Here is an 11,175-nt window from a genome sequence, read left to right as displayed (position 1 = left end):
TATTTTATTTTTATGATCAGTTTTGCTTATTTTCCTTACAGCTGTATTATTTGCTCGTGATTGTGTCATACTTTAAACAAAAAATTCTTTTACAGAATTTTATGTTGAAAATAAAAAGAAAAAAGCAACAAATAAAAGCTATAAAAATCAGAAAGAAGAGAAATCAGAAACGAGAAACGAGAAAACAGCAAAGCTGCTAACATGAAACGAAAACAATGAAACATAAAGACTTTGGTTATGAACAGCGAAATCCTGAATCCTAATAAAAGAGAATTCTCATAAAGCAACAAACATGCACAGCGAAAGTTAATCAATTAAGACTTAAAAGTCTACATTACATTTTCATTGCATACTTTTACGCACGCCTTTTACTCCGGCATCAGACATCCAACATATTTAATATTTCTTTATTTTCTCTTTTGCAAATGTTAAAATGTATAATTATTTTTTTATGTACTTTGTATTTGCGGCGTTCCAGCGTCTTATGTTCATTCAGGCATTGTTGGTTGGTTAGCTGCTCCTTTTATTTCGTTGCGGGAGAAGGAGTGAATATTTTTTTATGCTGACTTCTAAGTTAGTCCGTCATCCATCACGTTGTACATCTTATACTGTGTGCTTATGATGAGTAGTGTTTTTTAAATGTGTACCGTAAAATATGAACTCTTTTTATGTAATTGTGTAATTATATTACAAGCGAGCGTAAGTCAGCAGCTGCACCTAAAAATATGCTACTCAAAATTTTAATTCATTTACGCCAAAGTGCTTAAAAGCAAAGCAAAGTAAAGCAGAGCAGAGCAGAGCAAGCCATAGCGTTGAGCAAAGCAACGCGCAGGAAAAAGCACAATAAAAAGCATAATAATGCAAGGAATCTTATAGCACGGAACAGCATGGAAAGCACAGCACCTCAGCACACTAAACGTACGCGTTTTCATGCGCTTTCAACTTTATACAAATACACAGTTTAAGGAAAAAGTTAACAATTCAACTTAAGTAGTTGCAAAAAAACTAAAGCGCTGCTTTCAAACCCAACTGAGTAAAGGACACAAAAAATTCTAAACAAAACTGTTTTAATTTTTTCTTTGAGCCAAAGCAAAAGGAGCAGCCACAAAAACAAAGGCTTTAAGAATTTGACTATTTCGTTGCCGCTTTCTTGGCGCGCAAATGTTTTTGCTGTATTTAATGCGTCCATTTGATTGCTTGTTGTGTTGCGCCCCACCAAGGATGTGTATGTGTGTGTCCTTGTTTGTTTGTGTAATTGTTTTCTCTGCCATTTTGCCATTTCAGTTGGTTACAGTTTGCTTTTATGCGCGATATTTCATTTTTATGGCATGCATTGCATGATTTTAGGCACTCACACAAACACTTTAATTTGTGTAATTTTTGACAAAAAATTTAATTTTTATTAAGACATAAAATTAGGTCAAATTACTAAGCAAGCAAAATTGAATTCTTTTTTTTATTAATTTCTATAAAAATTATAAATTTAAAAAAATTTTTATAAGAACTTATTGTACGATAAGCTGTCATCGAATTGATTTTCACAAAAATATAACTTGAGCATATTTAGTGGGTAAAAAATATTTATATACGACCGATTCCAATATGATCAATTCTACGAAAATACAACCGAAAGCAATTCTATTCAGTACATTAAGCATATAGTAAGCATATACCTCTGCCACTCTTGCATAATTTTTAAGGAATAATTTTGGTGAATTAATTTTGGTGCAATAATTTTTCATATTTGCTAAACTTGATGAATTCAGAATTCTGATGCTATTGAAAAATCATATACATGAATTCTGGTTGGTTGTGTGTGTGTCAACTAATTAAACACAAATCCTTTACTTTCTGTGTTCATTGTTCTGCTCTGGCATATGGAATAGATAGCACATGTGTCAAATAAAGAATATCAAAAAATGACAGGAGAGAAATATTTTCAGCAATTTTTCTTGATTTAGGATAAATAATTATACTAATTAAATAAAATACATGGATGTAGCAGGAACAATTAAAACCTGTTGAAGTTGTGAGCATACCTACGCACACGAAGACTGGGTTTTAAATTTCAACGCATGTCAGATTTATAGTACATTCACACTGTATCAATTAAGCACTTGCTCATTTGTATTAATGAACGTTCACATTATAATGACCTCATTTATACATTAGATAGAATTCTTATAAATTTTTCAAACTTTACTTAATAATATATCACACAAAATAAATAAATACATAATTGACATATTAAATCATTTATATGCATTTTGTATATATAATTATATACTGAATTAATAAAAACGAATATTTTATTAAATACTTACTTTCTTAGTGCTTTTGTTTACAAGTCAGCTGTTGTTTGTTTACATTTAACATATAAAACATATGACACATATATCGAGCTTTGGTAATTTCCCATGTGGAAAATTTATTTTTAAGTGCTGCATTCGGCATTTTTCACCAAAAATGGATTAAATTATTAAAACTGAGTTTATTTCGCCTAAATGAGACAGTGTGAATGTGGTACTACTAAGTAAGCAGCGGAAACATACTATTGAAAAGCATTAAAGCTATTTGTATGGTTAAGAAAATTTACTTAGTAAGTATAACAGCAGTAGAAACATGTTATAATAATCACATTTCAAGTTTTGATTCTACTATGACGATTGGTCATATTTCAAGATCGATTGGAAACAAGTCCACAAATAACTATTTTCACAGTCAGCTGTAAAAAGCTAATTTTTAAGGGTAATTGGCACCGCAAGCAAAGGTTTTTTTTAGCAATATTTTAAACATGGCCAAAAATCTGTTATTGCACCGTCAATGGTAGAAGCATTTAAAAAAGCACTTCAAAAAATAGATATTCTAATAGAAAAATCATGTTGGCAGCGCTATCAACTAAAATAAACCACCAGAACATATTTTTTCTAAATGTCCTGGTATTATCAGACCCTATTGCAGTACTGTTTAAAGTTTCTACAAATATTAAGTGCATATACATATGCACGCCAAATAAAATATGCCTAAGATATGATACAAATATTTAAACACATACTTTAAAAATTTTAATTTGTTCAGATCTTACAAAACTACAGTCAATAAAAATTAACTAAAATTCTAGAAACATTAATCACGTATGTTTTGCTTGAAATGTTCAGTTGAGTTTATTTTTTTTTATCATTGGTTAACATTCGTACACATAATTCCGAACTCAATCAAACTTTCTTAAAGTTAGAAGTTCATCTCTCTACAGAAAGGCAAGTATTGGCATGGTCGCCTTATTAAAGATGTCTTTCTAAAGTCTCTTTAAAGACATGTAAGTTGAAACTAACTAAAATAATTTCATACTTTTAGTTCTAAAACCTGTATGATATCGGCTGTTGAGTTTTGATATAAATTCCTAAAAGTTGAATTTTAAAACTTTGGACAATGGATCATCACGCCGAAAAACAGTTTGATATGCTAACACCAACTGTGGAAGAGTCCCAAGGTGAAATCATTTATTTCAACATAACTGTAACTTCAAATAATTAATCTGTCTTTAAAGGTGCACAGATGCAAATACCAAAAGCAGATGCTTTCACCGAGATGACTTATCCGTTGACTCATCAGATTCTAAAAACATCTATTAAGGCTCCGGAAGAAGTGTTGCAATCTCAGACAGAGATTCAACACGACAATTCTGGTCGTTCCAAGACACATCCTATTGACATTGAGGCGTTAAGTGACAGCCCTGTATCTTTTCATCAAGTTGAAAAACATGTTGAAAATGCTGACGCATGTCGTGAAGTAGGTGGTGCCATTAAAGAAATCGATTCCATGAATGAAGACAATAAACCAGATAGTGAAGCGGCTCTTAAAATTAATTCATCAACTTGTCAGTCATTAATCTGTGACGAAATTCAAACGGTAATCAAAAACTATCAACAAAGCCAACTGGAAAACTATGTTGATAGTGGTTCGATGCAGATGATTAATGGTTTATTTGAGAAAGGCTTACAATCGTTGGCTGAAAGTTGTCAGGAATTTTTTTCTATATCTGACGAGGCGTTTAAGAAAAAATCTACAGAAATAATTAAGGACAACTCTGCATCTGAGGGGGATTTCGGCGCTTTGAAACAGTCTGAGCAATCTGATTTAATAATTGATAAAGTTTTAAATAAGCAATCTGATGAAAACTGCAATGAAAAAGTTGTAACTGTTCTTAACACGAAGGATGAAGAGGATCCTAAATTGAACTCAATTGAATCAAAAGAAACAAATGGTTTGAAAAACGACGACGGTTCTCAAACTGTAACAAATAATGATATTGAGTTAAATGAATTTACTGATGTTGCAGGCAGCTTAACCCGATTAAGACATTATGAAACAACGTTTGAAATATCCAGAGTTGATAAGACTAATAATATAATTGAACATAAATTGTTTAAGTCGGACGACTTAACACTTATTCGAAAACTGGTGTTTGATCTTCATACTGGAGTCAGGCTATTTCCCTAAATAATTCTTATTAATACAATATACTATAGCAAAATTATTAATGTACGCATTTGCAAAACATAATAGACATATAATTATATAGTTAATATAATTAATATAATTATTCTTTAAATTTGCAAATATCAGGTTATTTATTTTTCCTTTAATTTCATGGAATGTCTTTCCTTTTCAATTTATAATTTGAGGAACTATTGAGACTATTGATTTTTTGAATATGCGTATTTGTTATATCAGTTTTTAAAGTGATCAGTAATTTGCATTGTTTGTAACAAACCTAGAAAGAATATTAAAATAATATAAATAAAAAAAATAAAATAAATTCAAACAGAACACTAGTGTTTTATATTAATTTCATCGACACAATTATATTTATATGATCGGAAAAACAGTTTGTTATACATCAACTCACTTCTAGCGAACAATATACTATGCCGACTTATAAGCATATATTCCCAATTATACAAATTAAAGACAATTTTTTGAAAAATGGTCTGCACTGACATTCGACTTAAATGTGATTAATGATTAGGATTTTGATGATAACTGGAAACTGTGGCAAAAAAAACCAATTACGGAACTGAGTATTGAAGAGCGCTGAAACTGTATTTCTAGGGAGGTATATAGTAAGCTAATTAACTAAGGACTAATATATTTTTAATAAAGATAATTTAAGATTTTTTTTGGTATATATCCCCATATCTGCACCAATCTAGTTTTAAAGGAATACTAAAATAATGCACTACTTTTGTCACGTTTAGTACTTTTACTTTTTGTTTAATAACAGTAATTGATAAATTAATTCTTATTTTCAGCCACAACAACAATTAACCCTCAATTTAATAATATTAATAAAGTTACATTTAATTAAGTAATTACTTGAAATTCGTATGGCGAAAAAAATAATCCCATTTCGTTTCGATTTATCCATGAAGATAACTTGGCGTACCTGACATAGATAAATAAGATAATTAATTAATTAATGATAAGGAGATCGAAAGCAAAAAAGATAATGCAAAGTAGAAAAATTTTGATAATATTTTAATATTGATATTATATTTGATATTTGATAATATTTTTAATATTTTAATAATTTGTAATATAAGATGCTTAGCCTTATTTTCATCTAAACAGAAATAACATATACAAGTATTCAAGAATTCAAAGAAGATTTCTTAAGTCACAGTTTTCAAGTTTCCTGTTTGATTTATTCAATTGTAAATAATTAGTAGTTGATATATGCATCATCATCATACCTATGTATTCATCGATAAAACCAATAATTAGAAAAAAGTTTATTAAATTGTTATAAAAAACAAATGACATATTTAATATGTTATATTATTAACTGGCAAATCGTGCGGCTGAGAGTCTCAAAACAAACATCCCAATCTTCACTATTCCGCATATGAATATTTTCATTCCCAAAATCTGGAATTGACTATTTGTTCCAATCGAGCCTCTTACCCTATTTCCAAGTCCGTAATACAGTTCCCCAGTGATATTAATCTTTAGTTTGAATACCAAGAAACAAATAATTTTCTAATTATATTACGAAATATTATACTGCAGAATTTTCTAATATTTGTAAGGCTTCTTATTTCATTTAGATTTCTTTCTAGAACTCTATGGAAAGCTTACCATATGTTTTACTAAGAACTTTTTATGACTTAACATGCAAAAGTGTTTCGCTGATTGGAAAAATCATACTGTATTCTTTACATTATTGAAGAGAAGAAAGAATAAATTCTTTTCAAAACTGACGTAGTTTCTTAAAATCACCATGTCACGAGTATACTTGGTATATTATGTGAAGTAACATAACACCTAACTTACTTGTCTTCAGTAGAATGCAACTGAAGAGAAATATAATATGAAGGTTTATGACAGAACTAAAGAATTTTACTGTCAGTTATTAATATTACAATGTTATAAAGTCTTAACAAATATATTTGTTGAAATCGGTTCCAATTGTCTCTCCTCACAGTTTTCAAATATGGTTTTAACTTTATAGTACAATGTTTCTGTTTTTTCATGGATGGCACTAATATAGTTCAATCTGGTATGCGGTTTTAGCAGCAATTGTGTGTTGGTGATTGCAATTGTAGGTCAGTAGACGTCCTACTATTATCAGTAATAGGCAACTATTTATTGTTTAATTATCACATTACTCAGAAAAAAACCTAAAACCGGAAGAACTAAGTTCACCCCATTAAATTCAGGAACATTAACAGATCTCGTGTTCTTGAACAGTCCGATAAACAGTCAAAACGTACTTCTCTAAAAACTGTTATTTTCAAAAAGTAAAACGTGGGAAAATGTTTGAATATTTCGATAGCATCCGCCGGAATCCTGCGAAATGGAATCTGCGTATGCTCTGCGTAGATGTCTTAACATCAGTGACTAGAGTGGTTTGCAGTAAGCAATCCCTTGCTGCATGCCCTTACTCCCTAAGGAATGTGCAATTTCTCTTCGTGGATTGAAAGAAAGGATTGCAGTAATCACTTGGTTCATTTTATTGAGTGCCCCCTTCTGGGCTTAGAGTAGGTCTTTAAGCCGTGGTGCGTCAATAAAAAGTAGTATAGAACCTACTCTTTCGTAAGAATATACATTCGTAGAAGTCTATTTCGTATGTGCATTAGCGCAGGGAATTCTAACAGCACAAGTGTGACCAACTCCTCATTCTCTTCACAGAGTCTACAGTTTACATCCACTAATTAAAATCGAGTATTAAATGCAATACTTTCGTTGCATTGTCACTATTCGCAAGTTAATATGAGTATTTAGGTGCACAATAGATCTTTTAGGTCTTGATCTATTATTTATAGCCTATTATTATATCATATTATTATATCATATAATCATATCATATTATTATATCATATTATTATTTCATATTATTATATCATATTATAGCCTATTATTTAATAATAATAAATATGAGGTGCAATTTTAGGTAAAGTCAATCAAACAATAATAAAATCAATAGATTGGGTATATCAAGATTTCCGGAACATAAAATTAAATTTTTTAATTGTGATGGAGTATTCATGTTGAATTATTTGCTCACTCCTTCAAACACATACATTTCTATGTCTCCCCCACATATTTTTCATGTGAGGTTTTATTTTGCTATCCCGCCGTAATTCATACTTAGTTGCTCTTCGTATGCTTTTACTTGAGGATCTTAAGTGGACATAAATTACACAAAGTTTAACAAAAACTAATGTCAACTCTGTTTCCTTTCCTTTATTTGCTGTTTAATTTTTCCACTCAAGGATGAATGCTCGTATCATGGTTTTGCATTTTTTATGAGCTCAAACTGTAGCAGAAATTTTGATTTATTTTGATGAGCCACTCTTACTTTTTCACTTCAAGCTGAGTTTTTGTTTTTTCTTTATAAGCTGGTACTTGCAACTGTGTATTTGCAACTTGAACATGTGTGCTTTAAGCTTTATGCTAGTTTAAGTGGCTTTGTATTTTAGTGTTAGCGAAACCTTCTCCTTTAAGTACTCATACTTGTACTTATACTTGAGAGTTTTTCTAATTGTGTAATTGTGAGCGCATATAAAGCATGTAAATATTAAAGTGTTTACACTTTAAGCCAAAGACTTATGTTTATTGCTGCTGTTGCTCTATGTCGCCAAGTGTGCCTTATTTGTTGTTCACTTTCGATAGGATGAATTCATTTACGTCAATATTCACTATTAAGGATCCAATATTCATAATGGTAATATTATTAACCCTTGAATTTTTATATATAGTTTTTGAAGTTGATTTTTAATATGTCTTCCATATCTAATATTTTCTTTCATCGCTCGCTCGTACTAGTGTAAACATTTTTCCTTCACTTTAAAGTGAACGAACAAAATGTTATAGTAAATAGAAAGTAATAAAATAAAATTAACACAGATGTTTGAAGTTGTTTTTCTGGGAAAACATTTTCTACTATTTCGGTTAATTTATGGTTATTTTAGTAGTGCCTGTGTTAGTTATTTAGATTTATTACTTGTATTCCTTTTGAAAATGGCCTACACAATATGAGTGTACACTACACTTTGTGTTCGTGTGGTTTTCGCTCACAGTGTACTGTCTTCGTATAGTTGTGTGTAGCTGTGTGTAGGTGTGTGTATGGTAGTGTTTGCGCCAAAAAAGTGAGATAAATTATTGTACATTTATTATGCCTATAATATTTGCTAAGAGCCATAAGCATAATGAATATATTCCTTTATACTCGGTGCGCCACAATATGTCCATTGGGAATTCTTGCAGTTTCATGCTAATGTCAACAATTTACTTTAAATATTTTACATATAAAAATAATTATATTTGTACAAATGTGCATATGTACAATTCAGTTTTCAAAGTGAATACTGGCTTAAGCTGATTTCATAACAAGGTTGATTCTTCAACTTTCAAATAAAAATCTTAAATGGATATTTAAGCACTTTAGATGCATTAAACTTCTACCACGTTGAAAATACTTATATGGATGTTTCTTTTATAAATTTTTAAAGATAACTGTATGTATGTTTGTTTTGTCTTAGTCGCTTTTAGTGCTGTTAGCTAGCCTTTTTTATATTTCATATAAACTCTTTGAATATCAAATACAAGGTATAAGTCGGCGTTTTACTTTTAAATAGAGTAAAATAACCTGTTTTATATGTTTAGTGGTTGTTGCAGTGATATCACAGACAAAATATGTAAAACAGTTGCTGCATGTGAACAGTTAATTATGTTTTTTTTTATTTAATAAATATTTTAACTACAAATTCGATCTTGTGTTATTGATAGGTGGATATACTGCTATAAAAACAATGGGTTTTAGGTAATCTTGTTTATTTTAAAGTGATTACGCAAGATGGACCATCGAAACATAACATCAGAAATCGTCTAAAAAACCGTAGTCCAGGTTTTGCGTTTGGGAGATCATCGTTCGAGCGTGAGATATTTAGTGCAGCATGGCAAACAAGACGTTTACTGGTTAATTTTTTCTTCCCGATAATGGAGTGTCTTTTTATGACGAAAGAAACTATTTAAAAGTTAGACGGATTCGAATAGCAAAGAAAGGACAAAGACAATAATTTTTTATTTTTAATTTATTAAAATTTGGCTGACCATATTTACTTTTTATATTGTCTTATTAGTATGGATGAGACTATAATTTATCACCTTGATCATGAAATGCAAAGCTAAGGACTGATATTAATTCGGTTCTTTAGAATTGTTAGTAAGTTAGTTAGTTTTTTGGAATGTAGTTGAAATCTTTTTAATAATTTACATCCAAACTGGTAAAACAATAAGCTTAGATTGTTATTGCAATCCTTCGTACCAAACCTTTACTAAAATCGGTGATTCAAACCAGAAATATAGCTAAATGTAGGTATTCAGGAAATGAAGCTCACGCGAAATTAATCAATGGACCAATTTTGATATATATGTATTCATTATTAAAACATTCTGACTATTTGTTAACTCAAACTGTGGGCCTAAGGGCCTTTCGCTTAACTTAAATTCCTGAGTGGAAAGTGTTTCTTATGGAACAAAAGTATAAGAGCGTGATATTTTGCGGACGTTCCAGAAAAGTTTCAGAAAGATGAAATCCATGAATTAGCGGATTTATAAATTTTAAAAACATAATTTTTAAAACATTTTGATTTCATTCACCATCCGAATATCTTCACATATGTGATTTCATCGATGCTTTATTGATACCTAGTCATTCTTAAAAGTATCATTGCAATACAATTTTGCAAGGAAATCGTTATCGCTGTCACATATTAACCAAAAGTATCGACAAAGAATCAACAAATTCAAATAAAAGTTGTTTAAATTTGTGAAGAATATATATATATACCTTCTGATCAAAAAAGAACGAGAGGCCTATTTTTGAATTCCCGCACTTGTCCAATCGGTTAAATTTTTTTTAATTCACGATGGCAACACTATTATAGACATTCTGTCAAAGTTTAACGCATATCGTACGATTACCTTTTTGTTTTGCGTCTATACAAAGAAGTCGCAAAATTTTCGTGTGGCGATTTTTACCTTATGGCCTCTATGGTCCCAGAACTCGTTCCTCGCAATGGCAATTTGAGGAACGCGTAGATCAACTTAATCTCGTTTTCTTGATCTCACATTTACATTGTGATTCTTTTAGCATCGACCCCAGTATAAGTCGCTGGGTTCTTAAACTGGATTCACACGAAAGTTTTTATTGTAAACTTAGCTGTCATTTCAAATTATACTTGACTTCGGCACTTAAACAAGTTCAAATCAAAAACATATGTATGGGAATTTTGACAGTTTGAAATAGCATAGAATCGTAATTTCTACAAAATGGGTTGATTTTGACTTGGACAGTTCACCGTAGTAGAGTATTGTGCAATACTAACTTATGCTATTGTGAATAGTATTGAGAAATGTATAAAATTGTCGTTGTCACATCGTTATCAATGAAAAAAGATTGTTATTTGTCCTATCTATATATCATATCTGCCAAGTATTTATCATTATATTTTGTGAAAGTAGTTAAAATGTGTGGGCATTGTCGTGTGAATTGATATATTTGCTTTTTTATTTCAGATATCAGTTTAAAATTTTTGACAGCTAAAATTACAATCAAAACTCTGGTGGGAATCCAGTATTAAAAGAGAATTAATGCGATATGAAAGCACC

General features: G+C 30.3%; 1 protein-coding gene across 1 annotated transcript; it reads left to right on the top strand.

Moving 5' to 3' along the window:
* Nucleotides 1–3,358: 3,358 nt before the first annotated feature.
* Nucleotides 3,359–4,553, top strand: LOC119689227. Its single transcript, XM_038104008.1, has 2 exons — nucleotides 3,359–3,490; nucleotides 3,548–4,553. Exons 1-2 carry the CDS (start codon nucleotides 3,430–3,432, stop codon nucleotides 4,498–4,500), a joined length of 1,014 nt encoding a protein of 337 aa, XP_037959936.1. The 5' UTR covers nucleotides 3,359–3,429; the 3' UTR covers nucleotides 4,501–4,553.
* The last annotated feature ends 6,622 nt before the right edge of the window (nucleotides 4,554–11,175 follow it).

Source organism: Teleopsis dalmanni, chromosome X (genome assembly GCF_002237135.1).
Source record: "Teleopsis dalmanni isolate 2A chromosome X, ASM223713v2, whole genome shotgun sequence".
In the NCBI taxonomy this organism is placed as follows: domain Eukaryota; kingdom Metazoa; phylum Arthropoda; class Insecta; order Diptera; family Diopsidae; genus Teleopsis; species Teleopsis dalmanni.
This window is presented reverse-complemented; position numbering and strand designations above follow the sequence as displayed.

Coding starts and splice junctions, on each gene's coding strand:
- LOC119689227 (XM_038104008.1), top strand. CDS start 3,430: ATGGATCATCACGCCGAAAAACAGTTTGATATGCTAACACCAACTGTG. Junction 3,491..3,547: donor AACTGTGGAAGAGTCCCAAG/GTGAAATCATTT, acceptor CTGTCTTTAAAG/GTGCACAGATGCAAATACCA.